The 19,168-nt window shown below is 41.0% G+C and overlaps 1 protein-coding gene across 4 annotated transcripts in view; it reads left to right on the forward strand.

Annotated features, from left to right (window-relative positions):
- The first annotated feature begins 1,997 nt into the window (after window positions 1-1,997).
- The window catches only part of LOC142031270 (neurabin-2-like), a 44,679-nt gene continuing 27,508 nt past the window's right edge, over window positions 1,998-19,168 (forward strand). For all 4 annotated transcript variants that reach the window (XM_075028436.1, XM_075028438.1, XM_075028437.1 and 1 more), the window contains exons 1-7: window positions 1,998-2,100; window positions 2,658-4,526; window positions 16,223-16,355; window positions 16,848-16,968; window positions 17,444-17,548; window positions 17,726-17,846; window positions 18,316-18,459. In XM_075028436.1, coding sequence (XP_074884537.1) covers window positions 2,913-4,526; window positions 16,223-16,355; window positions 16,848-16,968; window positions 17,444-17,548; window positions 17,726-17,846; window positions 18,316-18,459 — 2,238 coding nt within the window. In that variant the 5' untranslated portion in view covers window positions 1,998-2,100; window positions 2,658-2,912. The remainder of the gene's footprint in view (window positions 2,101-2,657; window positions 4,527-16,222; window positions 16,356-16,847; window positions 16,969-17,443; window positions 17,549-17,725; window positions 17,847-18,315; window positions 18,460-19,168) is intronic.

Below are 19,168 nucleotides of genomic sequence, written 5' to 3' on the forward strand. Positions count from 1 at the left end.
CGCATCATTTGTACATTCCAATCCTTTTATTATTGCTGTTGTCATTTTATTAGTGTTATCATTATCATTGTTTCTTCTTTTCTGTTCTATTAAACCGTTCTTATCTCAACCCACAAGTTTTACTTCTTTTCCCAATTTTCTCCCCCGTCCCACTGGGTGCAGGGGGAGTGAGTGAGCGGCTGCGTGGTGCTTACTTGCTGGCTGGGGTTAAACCATGACAGTGAGAGAGACATTTGCTTAGTATTCTCCTGCAGTCCATGTTATTGAAAGATGGTGGTTAAGTCCTGCAATTTCAACCCAATCTACAAACATGATACGAAGGACAATCTCGGGAGCATGTGGCAGAAAGATCACCGCTACTCGCTCTAGATAAGACCTACATACTCTCAAAATAAAAAACATTTGTTGCACTTACAGTGAAACTATCTGTATTAAAATTTTATTCAAAACGGTGTTTCCAAGTGTACCTAAGACTGCCAGTGGCAGGTCTTGGTGAAATGCCATTGTCCCTGTGATGTTTGAAAACACAGAATAAAGAGTCAACAATTTTGTCCCTGCTTTGTATTGGAAAAACAAAGCGTTAGAAACATTTATCAATAATAAAATTTTCTTTTTATTGCAAAATCACGATGAAGGCTAATTTGAAACTGTATCATTGATTTTGAATCAAGCTGTGAAATATTCCGGGCATTGTGATTCCCAGACAAGCCAGAGTCAATTGGGATGTCTGGGAGAATGTATAAATTTCACCATTGATTTGAGTAATAAACTAGTGAAACAATTCTTTTCAAAGAGTCTAAATAATCGCTACACAATTTGGTAACAACAGTTGCTAAATAATTGGTAACTACCAGTGCTCTTTAGTGCTCGCCTAGTTATTTTGTGTGATTTTTATATGTGCTCCGTGGAAGTGGCTACACGACGAGCCAGTCAGTCGTCCAAATTCTGTCTTTAACTGACAAACAGGTTGAAGCCAGTGCTTTTATGCGGACTAACTAACGAGAGAACTGGATATACGCAATACTCCCTGCAAAACCGCAGTCATTGCTGCCTGCGGCTGCCGATGACGGGCATCACGTCCTCCGTCTCGGGGAGCTCCAGCGACTTCCAGCCCGCGGAGCGTGCGTGGGAACGCGGCCGGCTCGGCCGATCGATCGCCCTGCGCGGACATGTCAAAGCATCCACGAGCATTGCCCGCAGGGCGCAGGGAACGGCGCTGCGCGTCTCCCACGCTGCGGGAACGGGCAGCAGGTGGGCGCGGGCAGCCCCGGACCCCTCCGGCGCCGCGGGGAGGCCGGGAGCTGCCCCGGCTATGTACCTTTGCTTGGGTTCGATACTTACCTGTTCGGGAGGAGTTGAAAACAGCATGATTTAAAAAAAAAAAAGAGGGGGGGGACGTTTGGCACTGTTGTTACTTCCGGCTGTCAGAGCCTGGGTCGTGGCAGCTGCCGCGACTTTCCCTCCACCCGGGAACTGCGCTGCCCCGCGGTGAAGCCGGGGCTACCGCTACCCCCGCCGCGGTGGCCGCCCGGGCTTTGAAAATAGCGCGCAGCTCCCCATCGCCGGCAGCCCGGCGCCCACGCTTCTTCAGGGCCGCGTGGCGCGCCCTCCCTCGCTCTGGGACGCCCCGGCGTCCCCAGTCGCAGCCGTTCCCCCGGCGAGCGACCCGCACCCACCGGCGCTGCGCGGCGCCGCGCCGCCACGCCCTCAGGGCCGCCGGCCCCGCGCCCGCTCGCCTCCCTCACGCGGAGAGGAACAAGGGCGCGCCCGCCGCTCCCTCTCTTTGTGTGCGAGCGAGGCAGCGCGCGCGGGCGGGCGGGCCCGAGACACAGCGCGGAGGAGGGCGCCGAGCGGCGTGAGAGCGGGGCGGGCGGCCGTTTGGAGCGCCGCCGCAGGGGCGGGAGGAAGGTGGAGTGAGGAGCGCGGGGCGGCGGCGGCGGCGGGGGGGGGGGTGAGAGGGAGGGAGGGAGGGAAGGACGGACGGAAGGAGGGCGGGCGGGCGGGCGGCTGGCGGCAGCGGATAATGATGGCGTGGTGTTCGCGGCCGCTGGGCGGCCGGGAGCGCTGAGGGGAAGGAGCCGGCGGGACCCCCGCCCCCAGGTAGGCTGCCTCGGAAAGTTTGGGGCGAGGTACCGGGGCGGCTCCGCGGCGCGCCCCGCAGGCCCCGCGGCGCAGAGGCGCCGCCACGGGGAAGCCCCAACTTGGGGCCGAAACTTGCGGCCGCCCGCCCCGCCCCGCCCCGCTCCGGGCAGCGCGAGGGCGCCCGGGCCCCTCCGTCCCGCCGAGCCGCGGTGCGTGCGGCGGGGTCCGGCCCGGGCCCAGCCTCCCTCGGGCGGCAGGAAGGGCCGGGCGCTGCCCCCCTCCCCCGCCGCCCGGCTCGGTCCGGCCCGGGACGGCCGTTGGCGGGAGGGGCGGGCAGCCGGGAGCGGCGCGGGGGGGGGGCGGGGGCCGCCTGCGGCCGCATCCCCCGCCGGAGCCGCCGGGTCGGTGCCCGGGCGGGCGGCTGGGAGCAGCTGGGTCCGCGCGTCCCGGCGGACACAATGGGCTTTATCCCGCGGGGAGGTCTCGGGCGGCGTTTGCCACCCCGAGTTTCGGATTCGTGTCACACGCCGGCGAGGGAGGCCCCGAGTTAATGAAAACTCTCTGTCTCTTCGCAGATGGCTTTCCGGATACCGCGATCCGCACTGGGGATAATACCCAATGTGGCCATTTACACGCTGTGATTTCTTTCTCTCTACGTCTGCTCCCCTGCGCTCCATTTCAGTGCGAGCGGGGAGGCTGGCCAAGTGAAAGGCTGCGTTTCAGATCTTCTGCGGGATCTATTCTGCCTGGTGTTGGAGGGTGGAAGCTTTGTGCCTGGGAGTTGTCCTTCCCGTTCTTCTTCAGGAGTCGAAGGAGCTTTCTCCCTGACAATGATGAAAACCGAAGGCAAAGGGGAAAGGACTTTGAGAAGTGCTTCTCCACACCGAAATGCCTATAAATCCGATTTCCATGCTATCAAATGTTCTTTTGATGGCGTAAACAATCCTGAAAATGCTTCCAACAAAACAGCCTTGCATCAGAAGCTGAGCACCTCTTCCAATGGAGGCGGAAATGACCCACACAGTCGAGGCAGAGCTGCCACTTACGGCAATAGAGTACACAAGATCAAAAATATGTTTCTGCAAATGGGAGGCTCTTCTTCCACACCCTCTTGTGAAAGCAGTCCACCTGCTGAGACCAAATTAATCAGCCGGGCCGTGGCAGCAGACTACGGACCTTCTCCAGGTAGCCCATCTTTCCTCATTGTCCAAAAAAATAACCATCTTAATACAAGTACCAGCCCCTCTGGCAGCCCTGTGGATTCATTATCTGTGCCTTCTGCTGCCGACAAGGTCATCCGTAGCAACGATGAGGCGGACTTGGACAAAGTTGCCCTGGCAGAAAAATTTTCAGAGACCAGGAAGCTATTTGAGAGAAATATAAAACAGCGGAGCTCAGTGGACAGATACTCCCCCAGCAAATGTGAAAGAAGTGAGGATAAGAGGAGACGCAGTTCAGCTTCTGATTGCAGCAACGTGGTGGACCACTTCAGTTTTAATACAGAAACGAGTCTTCCAGTTGCCCCGGAGAAATCTGAAAATCAAGGTAATGAGGAGTTGAAACAGCAATATCCCAACAGTGGTTCCAAGTCCTCCTTCCTGAATGCAGGGCCCATTTCTAGGAGGCTGGAAAGCTTTCTGGGTGACAGTGATACTGAAGAATCCAAAGAAATTTCCAAAAATGATAGTCCTCCAAATCGGGACCCTTTGAGAGGCCACCGCAGTTTGGATTCATCTGTTGTTGCTGAAGGATGTCCTGAGAAGGCTGCGTCCACCAAAGTGCCTGTGATCCTCAGAGATGAGATGGGCGAGGCACTTCAAAAAGGCAAAAGAGAGCAACTGCTACTTGAGAGAAGCCTGTGGGATGTGGGCAGTACACCTGGTCAGGAGGCTCAGCAGAGATCAGATAGTGTTCTGTCCCGGGTTTCCCCCACTGAGGGGACTTGCACAGAGCTGGGTGCACCAGGTGAAACCTCAGGGCATGAAAAAGAAGGTTTGGAGAAAGATCACATTATTCAAGAGGATCAGCTGTTCAGATGTCACGTACAGGAAGGGAAGAGGAGCGACTACTCCTTGGAAGTGGTAGAAGAGTTTACAGAAGGCAGCAAGACCAATGGGGAAGAAGAAAGAGATAGAGTGTCTGGGAGAGATGGTCCAGTTACACGAGTCCAGGATGTTCTAGAGCAGGAAGGGGATACAGAAGAAGAGGAGCAAGTGGTGGAAAAGCAGAGCGAGAACTTCAGTGCTTTTGGAATAGAGAATGCAGCTTTTGATGATGACAGGGATACAGAGCCAGAAAACCAAGGGCCTGAAGGCAAAGAAATTTTCGAGGGAGAGGAGGAGGAGTATATGTATGACAGTGAATACGAGGAGTTTCCTGGACTTTCTGAAGAGGAAGATCCTGAGCCAGACCGAAAAGTCAAGTTCTCAACAGCTCCTATCAAGGTAAGTACATTTGAATTTTCTTTTTTTTTATTGTTCTGTAGTCAAAAATACCCAGGTAATACATTTTTCAAAGCTTTGAAAAATGTAAGTTTATGGCTTTTATTCAAAACTGAATAAGAGAGAAGTTACAACTTTATGAATTTTATTGAAAAATTTATTAATTAGTCACAAGTGATTTCTGAATCACAGCAGCTTCATAAGATAGCATAGTGAAACGTGAGATTTTACGTACTGGGCGTTTTCAGGAGCACTAAACTTTTAGCAATAGTTGCAAACATGTGACCTGTAATACTTGCCTTCATTTGTTTAAAATTGAGGTGTTGCATTAGGAAGGATTTTTTCACTTTTACTTTTTGTACAAAAGTTCAAAAAAAGAAACCAAACCAAACAACAAAAACCCCCATAGCAAACCTTCAGATTCAACTTCTGACTTGTTTTCAGAATTAACTGTGACAAAATATCAAATGACTGGTTCCCATTATTTAAGAATTTAGAATTCTCTCTAATAATAACCATATATATATGTTGTTTGGGTTTTTTTTATACTGGCTTGGTGAACAAGCTGTAGGAGCATTAGCATGAGTATTTTTTAGTTACGAACTTGCAGAAGTAGAAGTCATAGGGCAGACTGGATAATGAGGAGTAGTGTAAGTTAAAACACTAACAAATTAAAAAGATTTAGGTGTCTGATCTTCCCTCACCAAAAACACCCACAAAATAAGTCATTCCACAACTCAGACAGTAGTTACCCATAGTCTTGTTGCAGACTTCAGTTATTCTAGTCCCTCTTAAAGTTTGGGAGGAGAATTGGGAGGTACAGACCAGGATGGAATGAGAAACTGTTCAGGCTTTCTCAAGCATATTTCTCTTCTTCTACAATTTTTACACTTCGTTAGCACAGAGTCAGGACTCACTTTTACTCATCAGAGGGATGTAAAAAATCTGTTCACTCCTGTACTTCCTACAGCGGAGAGCTGTAATTTCCCAGTTTGCTGAACACACGCCAGTGCTGTACCCCAAAAAATGTTTTGGCTGTGGCAAAAAACGAGTTTTGTTGCGTGTGGGTTTTTTTATAGTCTCTCCATAGACAGGCTGACTTTATATGGCTTTCTTGTAGTTGATGCTGCTTTAGTGGTGACCTGGAGCACTGAAGGGGAGAGTGCCACTATTGGAAACTGCATAACAAGTCTGGTGAGGGCTGTGAGAGAGCCGGAGGGGCATCAGTCCATTTCCCCTTGCATTTGTGCACTGATGAAAGTGCTATGTGGAGTCTACTGTAAATGTGTGTTCGTTGAGTGGCTGCTGGTATCCTGCTGTAGGCAGGGTTTTACTGATCATTGCCGAAACTACTGAGGCATGGAGTGAAGGCTTTTCCTGCCTTCTCTGTTATGTCTATGCCAGACTTAGTTGAAAGCATTAGTAGAAATCTCTGTGCCAGCTGCGATGGAAGCTCTTGTGTAGGCAAAACTCAGTTTTTGGTAAATAGCACTGTTCAATTACAGCTGCTTCTCTGAAAGCCAGAGGAACCAACCTGTACCAGATTATCAATTACACAACCAAGGAATGAATGATTAGCAGCAACTGCTAGCAGTTTGCGATTAAAAATAATGTAGGGAATGAGTCCTGGTGTATGGTTTTCAGCTTTTGTACTCTATAAAATAAAGAATTCCAGCTTTATTTGCACTTACTCAAAATCTTTTTTAGTAATGTACCTTTAATATCTCAGTAACTTTTTAGAAAAATCTCACTTCTACCTCACAGAAGGAAATCTCTCTTGTTTGACTTTATGCACAGATTTTTAGTGCATCTTAAATTGGAAGAGGGGAAAAAACATCCCGAGTGGTAGCAGAAGATTATTCCTCGTCCCCACCACAGCTTAGAGCAGTGCCACAGTGAGAAATGTATCCTAGTAGCTTCTTTTTTCAACTTTATTTAGACGAGTAAGTTTGACCAAAATGTGACTGCCATTCCAGACATCCATAGCCACTAGAGGAGAAGGCCTGCGTTTCTCCTCTTGGATGCTCCTGAGAAAGGCCAGGCTGGCCTTGGCGTTCTTGCTGTTTTCCTTCTGCACCTATCTAGTGATTATGAAGAAACCATCTCTGTATTTTGCAGTTGCTGTTTAGCAGGTGTCTGATAGAGTTGGAGAATTCAAAACATTCAGAAGGTATTTGGACAAGAAAAAGCACATTCTCAGGTCGTCAAGGTTCTGCAGTGATGGAGCTCTGACCATTGTACTTGATATACCTAAAAGGGAAGTTGGATATGTGTGTAGGTAATGGATATAACTTACACACAGGCACCCTAAAACCAGTATTTATGCTGCAGTAGCAAAGAGAACTTGATTAATATCTCTGTTTCAAAGTTTCTAGTCAGTTGCAAATTGGCAAGGCTTTTGAGTAAAAGAAGGAGACTGTGGAGCTCCCAGGGGATGTATAAGGTAGCTAATACTGTTAGCACTGCAGCTGACCCATGCCAGAGATCCATAATTGCTGACATCCTGTAGCAGGGCTTAAAGAACATAAGTTGATCTGATAATTTCAGGAAAGATGGAACATAATTATACAAATACTCTTTTATTTTGTGTTGCCCTGTGCCTGTGAAAATAAGCATAGATGAGACATCTTAAAGTAAGTGTTCTGATTCCGTAGAAGCTGGTCATAAATGATGTGTGGGAAGATTTCTTGCTTGCCATGGGTGACCTGACTCTTTAAGTCCTGCTGCTGTTTGATGTCTGCAGACGTTAAGGAACATTATGTCTCAATTGCTTTTCCTTCCTACAGTAGTGAAGAGAGTGATACTGTACAGTTATTAGCAGAACTTCACAGGCTGGGTTTGTGTTATGGTACATGAGCTATTTTTAGTGTCATGCCACATATGAAGCCAGTAAGGAATGTAAAGCACACTCAGCTGTCCAAGGTATTTGCGAGGGAACCGAATTTGTCTTTGTCTTGAAGCTTTCTGAATAAACTGTGTAAACAATCAGCATTACAGACAGTGCAAATAATGTCAGGTAACTGTGCTGTCATCCCTTTATATTTCACTTTGCTTTTGTAATGTAGAGCTTAAACTCGCTTTCAAACGTGATTACCTTGAGAGGCTTTAATTAACTTAAATGTAAAGACTGAGTGCTGTTTGACATTTGTAATTTTGAAACTTTCCATTGGGAAAACAAATGTGTGTTTCCAAATTGACTTCTTGAGATGTTTTTACCTCTGACTGTGTCAAACTTTGTCGTCAAAACCTTTAATAGCACTATGACTAACTTGTGCAATGATTTATAATCCTTAGAAATTCTGTAGCTCAGGTAAACTGAAAAGATAGTACAGCTGCTGTTTGCTTCCATAAGTCTGTTTAATTAGCAGCGTTATCCAGTTTATGTTGCATGGGAGTCTCTGTTCCCAGCTTTTTGTGAATAATACTTTCATTTAAAATCAGTTAAAAAAAAAAAAAAGAGAAACAAAACTGAAACCTTCACAAAGGCTTTACTTTTATATTTGTCACAGCTGAGCAAAAGTTTAAACTTGTTTCTTTAAAAAGGAAACTGAAAGCAGTTCCATAGCTTGTGTCTTGGTCCTAACCAGCTGAGTATCAGCTGCTCCTGAGAGAATCTGGAAGTCCTTCATAATATTGCCATTTGTCTTGCATATCATAATAGAGCTGTTTTATGTATAGCTGGGACACAAACAGTAATCTTGTTCAGGCTGGCATACTCTTCAATCTTTTTAGTACAGAACTGCTTACTGTGGGAAGTTAATGAAGCAGTAAATGAAGATACACTTGAATTAGATTGCCTGTATAACAGCATATCTGTAAATGCTTACCACTTCTAGGAGATGCACAATTTTTCTAGGTCAACATATATTCTTCTGAACACTTTTAACAAAATCTTGCTGAGTAGTGCTTCGGCTTCATACATCCTCTGATTTTTGAACTGTAACTTCTATACCTACGATGTCATACACAGAAAGGGATACAAAATACACTAACTGGTGGAAGATACCCAGACCCTGGAGTTTCTTCAGTAATTAGAGAATTGATGACTGCATAAATGGTCAATTGTTTGTCAGCCACTGGTCAAGCACTTCAGTGGCATTAAGAAACAAGTATGTGACATGGATGTAGGTTGATCTAGGAAAACAGAGATTTAATTTGACAGTAGATTTAAACAGAATGGACTTGTATGTGGGAAGTCATCTGCTTTTTTTCTTGGCACAAATAATGTAAGTGTATTTCCATCATGCTTTGTTTGGGATCTTTTGCAATGACAGTTTTGTTTGTTGTAACTCATAGTTTTTAATTGTTTTGAAGCTCTGTTTATCACTTGCATCAACATTACAACGTTTGTAACTTAACATCATAACAACTCTTCTTCATATTTTTATCTCAAACTTAAACTTTCCATGGTAGTTTTCAGTGACTTTTCACAAAAAGTAACCCTGTTGTGTTCTGCCTGCATCTGAGAGTATGGCATTTCCAGCTGGTTAACTTAACAGTATAAGATATTAAAAACAGGGATACTAACTGGAAGAAGAGGGTACATATTTTCACACATGTGAAAATTTTGTTATTTTGGGGTTTGGTTTGGGTTTGGGTTTTTTTTGAGAAAAGATAATCTTTAAAATCTTACTGAATTTGAAAATTCAATTTTCATAAAAGTTAAATGTTTATTAAGCCTAAATTCATTTAATTGTGCGTATAGATTTACCTGGGTTTAGAAAGTTCCATATCCAGTATTTCTGATGCCTTTCTGGTCCTTGTTACGTTTTGATTCCACAACCTTTGTTCAGCTCTCCAGAAAGAAGCACTTTCAACTCAAGCTTTCTTTGGCTTTTGTTTTTTTAATCACACGTCTTCTGTTTTGATTTTTAGGAAATATTTGATATGTAAGTTTTACAATGGTAGATTGATTTGGCATTTCAAGAGCCTTTGGATGAGAGTCCAGTGGGAGGGTTTGGGGCTGTAGAGCAGCAATCTAAACCAGAACAGAAAAAGAAAAGAATTTCTTTTTATATCCTGGATCACTGCTGCAGCAGCTTGACTCTTTACCTTAATATCTCAATGTATTTCTAACTGCAATATTCCCTGTATGCAGTTATATGACATACTAGCTGCCCTGTTTCATGTACTCGATGATGGTATAAAACTACAGACAAGTAAGAGAACACTCAGGTTATGGATGTCAGGTGAGGTGACAGTGAGGATGACGGGTTATGACCTGTCTGTCCTCACTCCTTTTTCAGTCCCTCCAACTTCTAACTTCCTAGCAGTTTCACCTGGATTTGACAGGGAAGAGAGAGAGATTTTTAAAGGTATTTTTAAAATACTGCTTCGTTTGGGGAAAATTAGCACATCTGTCAGAGTTGCAGATTTGTGCCCTCACTGATGGCAGGACTACAGCTTTAGTTTTAGTTGTTCTTTTTTGACTTAATGTTAGTTGATCACTATGCATGTCCAGCCTGTGCTGTTTTGCTCTGAGAGTAGCTGTGGGGAGCAGGAGGGAGGAAAGGAAGCGAATAGGAGGCTCATGAGGGTTTCATGGGAGATGTAGTCAGAAGAAACACTGAGCAAAGACAAGCAGATTTATAGGAGGCAAGTTCATTAGCTTAACAGTTAAGCTGCTGGAAGATTCAGCATCTTTTTGATGATGATTGCTGTTATTAGCACCTGCGAATACTTAATCTAGACTGATAAACATGAACAGGCAGTAGCTTAAACTTGTTTGTAGTTTACCTTTTGAGAGATGGAAAAAATAAATTATCCCTTTTCATATCATTCTAACATAAAAGAGAAGGTGAACACTCAGAGGACATCAATAAGAAGAAGTATGCCTCTATTATCTGAGTACATATTTTGTAATCTTGAGATCATGAAGGTGCAGTGTAGCAGAGGGGTTTTTTCAGGGTTCTTATATTTTTATTGCGTAGTAAAGTATTATTCCAAAAGGCACCATGCAAACTCTTTAGATTTATTTCTCAATCATTTTCCTCCATCGCCCTCTGATGTGTCTCGGTATAGTGAGATGATCCTCCTTTTCAGACCTGGGGTATTGATCATTGTTAGTGACAGTATTACTGCAGATTAGGTAATTAAGTTGATCTGGTATGGCAAGGTTACTTTGTCGTTGTTTCTTCTTATGGCCTTTAGAAAACAGCCAGGTCGACCATTTTTGTGTTCATTGTTTTTCTTTTTAAGTTCCTCTTAACAATTTGCTTGCTATTTAGATTTGGTCAGGTCAAGATTTTTGTTTTGGTGAATACTAAATGAAAACACATATCTAATTCTTCTGGATTGCCAGGCTTAAATTGGTGGTACCAAGGCACCTGTGAAGCTTGTGGATGTTGATAATTTAATCACTTTCTTTATATAAAGTCTTTCAGGAGCTAAGATTTTTGGGGGATGCCCCCCCTTTATGTGGTATTGTGAGTAGTTTTTGCCTCTTCTGATCATATGCTATTTATTTGGAGTCTTTCAGTCTCTTTGTCAGTCAGAGAGCAATGCCATCTCAACTGAGATGGTGGTGGAGTACAACCAGGTCACAGTGGAGCTCCACTTCCACAGAGGGAGGACATGGATTGTCTCTCAACTGCTCCTCTGAATGTTTGAACTGAAGTAGAATCAGTGCACCAAATGTGAATGGATGCTTTTCTCTGTCTTCCAATGTTTCTTTCACTGGGATTTAAAAATGAAATACCTGAAAGTGAAGGAGTGTCTCTCCTGGAGTAGGTAGCATGACCTGACTGAAACAGATACCATGTTGTCTTTCTTGCTTTCTAGCTAGCTCCAGTGCCTTTGCCCCTGCAGTACAATACAGAACTAGAGAATAATTTTTATTGGTTTTATTGAGAATTAAGTAGAGAATAGTGAGACTGGTAAAAAACCTGATTTATTTATGATGAAATTATCTATATGAAATTGTCTGTACTGTAGATCTGAAGCAAGGTTGCACCTATGCCTTTATGTAAACTGATTGTTTGGGGTTTTTGATTAAGTCATGCAGAGCTACAGGATTGAGTGCGGAAGTGTGCACAGCCTGCCTGTCCACCTGTTTGGTAACAGAAAATGCTACATTGAGTGTAATGGCTTGTAGTATTAACCTGTTTAACAGTTACCAACCATTCTGAATACTTTTTGGAGAAGAGTGAAAGTGTGTTTAAAAAAAAAAGTAAGCAAGGTATTTCTGTTTGCTGATTAAAGGATTTGATAGCATGAATTGACTTAAATCAGGTATAGTCACTTATTCACTTAAAATGTAACAAGTAGTCGTAATAAAATACTAACTGTGTAGCTTTCAGAAACAGAGGGAACAGTGGGTTGCCGTAATGAGATGTCTACTTTAACCAAAGAGATTTTAAGAGTAAACTGTGAAGTGTACCTTATACTACAGCCCTACTTCAGTGCTACTGTTTCAAATGATTATTCACGTTTGCCTGGGCACTTCACATTTTGCCAGGCATGGCAAAGGCAATTGGTTTGAAAAGCTGAAACTGTTCACTGCTGGACAGTTTTCCCTGAGCTGTAACTTGTGTTTTGAATGTTTGGCTTTATTAGGTGTCAGTAAACTTGCACGTTCAAAGTAAGAATTGTGTTTCAGAGGTGTGGTGTCCTGGCAGAGGTGTTAGTAACACTTCAGTGCCTCTCTCAGCCGTTAAGTGTTCCTTTAATTGCCTGTGCAGGTGTTGTGAGGCTTTCCAGCAAATACTACGGTATTTTAAATTTTAAAGTGATACTGATAGTGCTTCTGTTCCAATTAGTTGGGAGCCCTTTTGGGCAGTTACTGATTTCTTAATCTTAGTTTAATTACTTTTGTAATGTTCTGGTTTTGATCAGGCACAAATTATCTACTAGAAATGAATATAGGAGTGAAGGTCTTTGGACTGTGTTTTATGACTCCATAGCAGTTTCATGCAAACACGTGGTAAATTAGTGTTTACCCTCTAACAAAATGAATGTTCTGCTAAAACTAACATACTTCTTAAGTAGAGCTTTTTATGTGCTGCTAAGATTTTGAATTAAGCGAAGTTGTTGTTTTTCTGTGATGATGCTGTTTTCTGTGATAGTACTAAAATGATAAAATGGAGTTTATTAGTTCCATATGGTAACAGGAACTGAACAGTAAGATCTTTTAGACAGTAGGCTGCATTGATTGTTTTTGAGTGCTGATCTTGATGATGTTGATATTAGCATGTTCATAGGAGGAGGCAAACTGAGTTTTGCATTCAAAAAGTGACTCATTTTCCTGGTGTGAAGAATGCAGTTTGTTCTGTCTCCAAATAAATATGTTTGCTGTCCAAGGACTAAGTATAAAAGACTAAGTTGAAAATTTCCAGTTATGTATATTAACAATTTAATTAAAATAATCTTTGAAAATTCAGCAGTCTGCCAGAACTTTTTTAGATTCAAATTATTTTTATTCATTCTGAAGAAAAGAAGTCTTGAGTGTAAAAAGAAATTCTTTTTTCAGATAGCAGGGTTCTTCATCATTTATTAGCTTGACAGGATCCAGAAGTTATTAATGGTATGTTAAGCTTCTGGATATGTAACAAGCTATGGTAAAAGGCTTGTAAAGTTCACATGGTTTCCACAGTAAAAATTCATCTGGTTTCTCCTATGTTGAGACAATAACTTGTGTTTGCTAAAGCATATCTTTAAAAAATATCACTTGCACACTACACTTTTATGATCTCTGGCTAGCAGTGGCTTTTAAACAGTAAGATCAGAATTTCTTTTGTCCTTTACGCATTTGATTCAGTGACTAAACCCCGCCAGACATGGGGCAGGGGTGAACTGTGTTTAGCATTCTCATCAATCTTCTAAACTTTGTAACTTATTATTTATTATCCACATTTTAACTGTGTTTAATGTTACTTTTGCTGCTTGGCAAGAACAACTTGCTGAGCAGTTCTGTGTTTTCTATATTAGTATCAACAATTTTACTGTTTCCATCTCACAAAAGATGAATACCGTGTTATGATTCCACATGTACACAACAAAAATTTCCGTCTTTTGCCCTTGACTCTTTGGCCATAGTTTTCTTAGTGTGCTCTTGCTTTTCTTTTTGTTATTGCAGTGTTTCACTTCTGGTTATATATCAGTTTTGCTTTTCCTCTATTCTTTGTAAATTCATGTTTTTCCTCAAAATTATTTTTCTGGAGTTGGGGGGGGGGGGATTCTTACCATTTTGAAATGGGTCTATCTTGTCTTAATTGTGAAGTTATGTTTTTTAGAATATTACCTAAACGTCATCACACATTTGCCATCTGTCACTTTAAGAGCAAATTGTGTATTCTTTCTCTCAGTTGATTAGTCAGAATTGATTTCAGATAGGTTTTTCTTAAAAAGCTAGTGTGCATAAATATTAGTAGTTTTCATCTGCATAGATATATTTGTGCTATTATTTTATGAGTAACAATTATAAAGAACACTGGAATCTAAGCTACCACTAATTTTAAATTCTGTGATCCACTCCCGGCAGATGATCAATTCCTATGATCAATTTTGTGTCAAAATAGGCAAATTCCATGAGACTCTCAAGTACAATGGTGTTACTTTCAAACTGGAAAAATATTTAATAATTTTTAGAAATTCCAGAGATATTTTAGGGCTGGCAGCCTAAGATTTGCAGCATATGTAATGCTGTTATGATGGTCCAACTTTGCTTACCCCACATTTCCAGCACTTTATAAATGGTTGTGTAAGAAACTGGTCATTCCTTTGCTAATGTAATTCTTCAGTAGATAGTGAGTACTTGCATCATCTTCTGCTTTGTGAGTTAGACCACTGAATTATAAAGAATCAAGAAAATACAGTTGCCAGTGTCTCCAAAATGAACTACTACCATTATCCACCTTTTGCTCATTCAGCCATTTGGTAGTGATCTTTAACATTTTACTCATATTATTAATACTAGAACATATGTACACTTAGAAATAAGCAAACTTGATTTTTTTCATGCCCCAGTATTAGATTTGTTCTCAAGAATTCACATATTCTCATTAACAAGTTACCATTTGTCCACTCATTAACTTCCTTTTTATAATTATTTTGTAATTCATCTTCTTATAACTTGATTATATTTTTAGAGAGATTGTTTTTTCTATTGAGATGGAAAGGAACCAAACTAGACGGGTCTTGTTCCAAAGGGAGAATAGTGCTTCATGAAATGCTTATGCTTCATATCCTATTTACTGATTTGAGGGGGTGGGGAGGGACATTAAATTAAAGAACTTGGCCACCTTTTTTCTTATAGTGATAGAGTAAGAATACTTGAGACCATTTGGATGGTTTTCTTTGCCTATTTTGCAGATTTTTCTGTAAAATTTATGGAAGACGGATACTGTAATTGCAACCCTTGTTTCAGTGCCCAGTTGTTGCTTACTGGTGTCTGTATGGTAGTCCAAAGGAGTTTATTAGTTTGTCTACCTTTATGCAAGACTTGGGAAGAACAACTTTTCAGGAAGGTTCTTTTATTAGGGGAAACATAAGACTTCCGAGAGTGGGTTTCTTCCTTCCCTTTCAGCCAAGTGCACCTAATCTTGCTTACTTACTGGGCTGGTATATGGCCATGCCATGTTTCTGGAGTAGCTGTTCTGTAGGATTTGGCAAAGAGTTTGTGAAGCTGTCCGCCAGCTGTAATCTGGAGGTGAAGCAGTAAACTCCCCATGGGAAATGCTGAGTTACATTAGTTGCTTTTTGGTAATCTGTTTCAATAAACGTTTTCCTGTGTCTGAGGCTACTGCCATGCAGTGCTAACACCATATACTAGTGGATGTAAATTCACTGGGAAAATGTTAATTACAGCTAATTACAGTTAATTCTGTCTTATTTACATGATTGCAGTTACCTGTCTAGGTAGTCTTAGTGGGAAAATGCAAAAGTTGCAAAAACTTAGTAGGCTCGTGTAAATTAACTGTATGTCAGCACTGTATGTTCTTGATTAGGGAGATGGCTGCTGCAGCTGCAATCCATAACTTTTCTCTTACAGTGACCTTGAGTAAAACACTCAGTGCCTGCAAAAACTTAAGCAGATAAACCTTGTTTTTCAGATAAAGGGGTGGTGGTGTATTATTTTTTCTTTTTTTTTCTAACTTATGAATTTAAATACAATCAATGAACATGCTGATAAGTAAAATTAACCCTGTTACGTGTAGCTCATTATTCTAGATTTCTGTCTTAATTCATGTTGTTTGTTTATCTTTTATTTTTAACAATTCAGAAATTCAGTTGGAGTGATTACCAAAAATAGTAATGTATGTAACAAGGCATTTCCTTTTCCTGGGAAACTGCGTGATTCCCTAGCAAAATCAGAAAACTACATCTGTTTGAAGCACTGCAATTGGCAGATGGTGTGGGGGGAGGGAAGAAGAGAGGAAGAAGGATTTGGGGAAATGTAGTCCTAAAAAAAAAAAAGTCATATCAAAGAGGAGATGACTGATTGCTTGACTGATTTCTTTTAACTGTTTGGTGCATTTACAACACAAAAAGTGTTTAAGGAATTGTTTGAAACTTCTAAAATGTTACTTCTCTGCAAGTTAAAAACTGTCTTGCAGCAGCAGTATTTATTAAATTGATGGTTGTTTAGAAAATGGGATCTCTAAAAATACCACTTTAATTTCCTTACTGATTTTCTTTCAATTATGTCATGTTTGAAATGGGGTGGGAAAGCACTAAAAAAAGTTTTCTGTTACCTTTCTTAGGTTTTCAGTACTTACTCAAATGAAGACTATGATAGACGTAATGAAGAAGTTGACCCTGTGGCAGCCTCAGCTGAGTATGAACTTGAGAAAAGGGTGGAAAAAATGGAAGTGTTTCCTGTGGAAATTGAAAAAGGTGCAAATCAAACCTTGAACATTTGCAAGAGCTACTATGTGCACAAAAGATAAAACAACTGTAAACTCTATTTTCCCTGAAATTAGGTCTTGAATTTTTGAATGTGTGTTCAGGCTTACATTTATGGCTAGTTCTATTGAATTTAGTGAATGTTAACTGGACAGGCCTCTACTAAGTGCAAATTGTCATACTTAATTGAAGTTAGGAAGGCTACATTACTGAGTGACAGATCTGCACCAAAATATATACAATTCATAAACGTTGCTATCTCTTCCAGATACCATGAAGCTTTGAATCTAACAGGCAGTCATAACTGCAGAACAAAAAGGCTTTAAGTAGTATCTAGATAGATAAATATGTTGTCTTTTTTTTTTTAAGTGAATTTTCATATCTTTTGCGTGGAAGGACTTGGAGTGCTTTGAAACAGCTCACTACTGCGAAGTGTTACATCTTGTGTTATGCGGCTAACATTAGATTTTTTTAATCCCTTAGGTGACAGTGGTCTGGGCATCAGTATTATTGGAATGGGAGTTGGTGCTGATCAGGGACTGGAAAAACTAGGTATTTTTGTAAAAACAATAACAGATGGTGGAGCTGCTCAGAGAGATGGACGGTGAGTTTTTCATTGAATTGATTATGCTTTTTACAAATTTCTAACTGAGCCCAATCGTTTTCATTGAATATGCTAAATACTGTGAATAAAAGTACAAAAGCTGAATGTGGCTGAATAAATATTACATTCCTGCATTATTTTAATTTTTTAAAAAAACAATTTTTATTTAATATAGGACATTTTTGCAAAATAAGTGTAGATCTGCTTACAGCATAGATGAGAAAAGCTTAGGATGTACCCAAGTGTAAAAGTGCCACAAAATCATGTTGATACCCCAGGACAGCAATCACTGTGTAAACAGTATAAAAAATATCAAGGCAAATACCATGTAAATGTTAATTGGTGATCTGCATAGTAACTGAGAATTTCTTATTATAAATACTAGTGACTTTTAAGTGATACTTGTCATGTCAAAAATCTGTCAAGCCAAAATATTTTTGTTGAAGTGTTAGCTAAGCATTTATTTATTTTGCAGAATTCAAGTAAATGATCAGATTGTTGAGGTTGATGGCATAAGTCTGGTCGGAGTTACTCAGTTCTTTGCAGCCACTGTATTAAAAAACACCAAAGGCACAGTGAGGTATGTATGTTTTCTATGAAATACAACTTTATTTTTTTCATTCTTCATTAATGGAGAATACAAAACCATAATCTGAAAGTTTTACGAAGACATTGCTGAAGGCAGCAGTATGGCAAACTAATTTCTTAAGCATATCTCAAACTTTTTGCTTCAAGGTAATTTGTTTCTCTTCTGTAGTTTTCTCATTGGGAGAGAGAAGCCAGGGACTCAGAGTGAAGTAGCCCGCCTCATTAGTGAGACCTTAGAGCAAGAGAGATGTCTGTATGAGCAGCACTATGTTCATGATGATACAGAGCAGGTAAAACATCGTACATACTTAAATATTTTTAAAAGTACATGAATACTGCTACGTGCAATAATTTCTGCAAGTGGAATAAATGTTTTTTGAATCAAATTGAAGCAAAAAAAGGGTAAAAGAGGCAACTTGTTAAAAACAGAAAGTACAAACTTCATTCATTACTATTATCAAGGCACATGATTAGCACTACTTGCTATACTTCCAATTTATCAGTAATCCAAAAGGTATCAGCTGTGTGTGATTGTTTTGTGCATGGCTGGCTTAGCTCTCTCTTGTGGTACTTTGATGAAGGTGTTTGCAAGTCATCTTTAAAACTTATCATAGGTATAAGAAACTAAAATGGCATAGTAACTAGTTGAGAAAAGTTTTGCAACTGTTTGGATTCCTTGATTGTATGCTTTTGTTATTGCTGCTACTATAATGCAAAGTGTGTGTGTTAGAGAATGTCATGATCTTCCCATTTTGTCAGGATGATGACTATGATGATGATGATGATACATATGAGTCACATTTACATGGAAAATCTGTAGAAGTTTTTGATCTTCCTGAAAATGAAGATATTGGTTTGCCACTGGATATGGATTCAGCACAGTCTCTTCTTAAATTTAAAGAGGTGTGGTAGCAGTTTCTTAAATATTCTTTGTGATGCACTGGGGAGCACCTGAACCTTGTAAGATTTGGATATAATGTCCTTCATGTCCCCCTTCATGTGGTTTGGGGTTTGTTTCAACATCGCCAATAATCTCTCTGGTAAATGTCCCTTGAAATGTAGGTCTTCTGTAATTTTCTGATCCCAGCTTCCCTATACCTATTCATATTAAATGGTCCTTTCATTTAAACTAAATTAAAAAAAGCCCTGGGAAACAGGTGTTAGAACCCAACATCACCTCCCTCCTTGTTGTGATGTCAGAACATTGCATTAAATAGATATGACACTTCTCTTAGTTCTTCTGTGGCCCATTGGACTTGGCTTTTATTTGCTGCGTAGTAGAATGGCTGTAGCTGTGGGGGGAGCATGGGGGGACAAGTATGCCCATTCTGAATGGTCTTGAATGTTGTGGTTAGATATTCTTCAGAAAGACAAGAAATACACATCTAATCTCTTGCTCTAGTCCCTGAGGTTTTCTGGGTAATATCTGCATACATAAAAGCACTTGATTCTGTAGATAGGCACGTTTTTGGCTTGGAGGGTTTTTTCAGGTAATCCCTTCTGGGTTTTTTTTTTATGTGTATTTTTCTGAAGTAATGAATTTGTAAAGTCAATAGGGCATTCCAGACTGTGAATCCCAACTTAACATAATTGGAAAATTCAGTTCCCTTTT

Source organism: Buteo buteo, chromosome 5 (assembly GCF_964188355.1).
Source record: "Buteo buteo chromosome 5, bButBut1.hap1.1, whole genome shotgun sequence".
In the NCBI taxonomy this organism is placed as follows: Eukaryota; Metazoa; Chordata; class Aves; order Accipitriformes; family Accipitridae; genus Buteo; species Buteo buteo.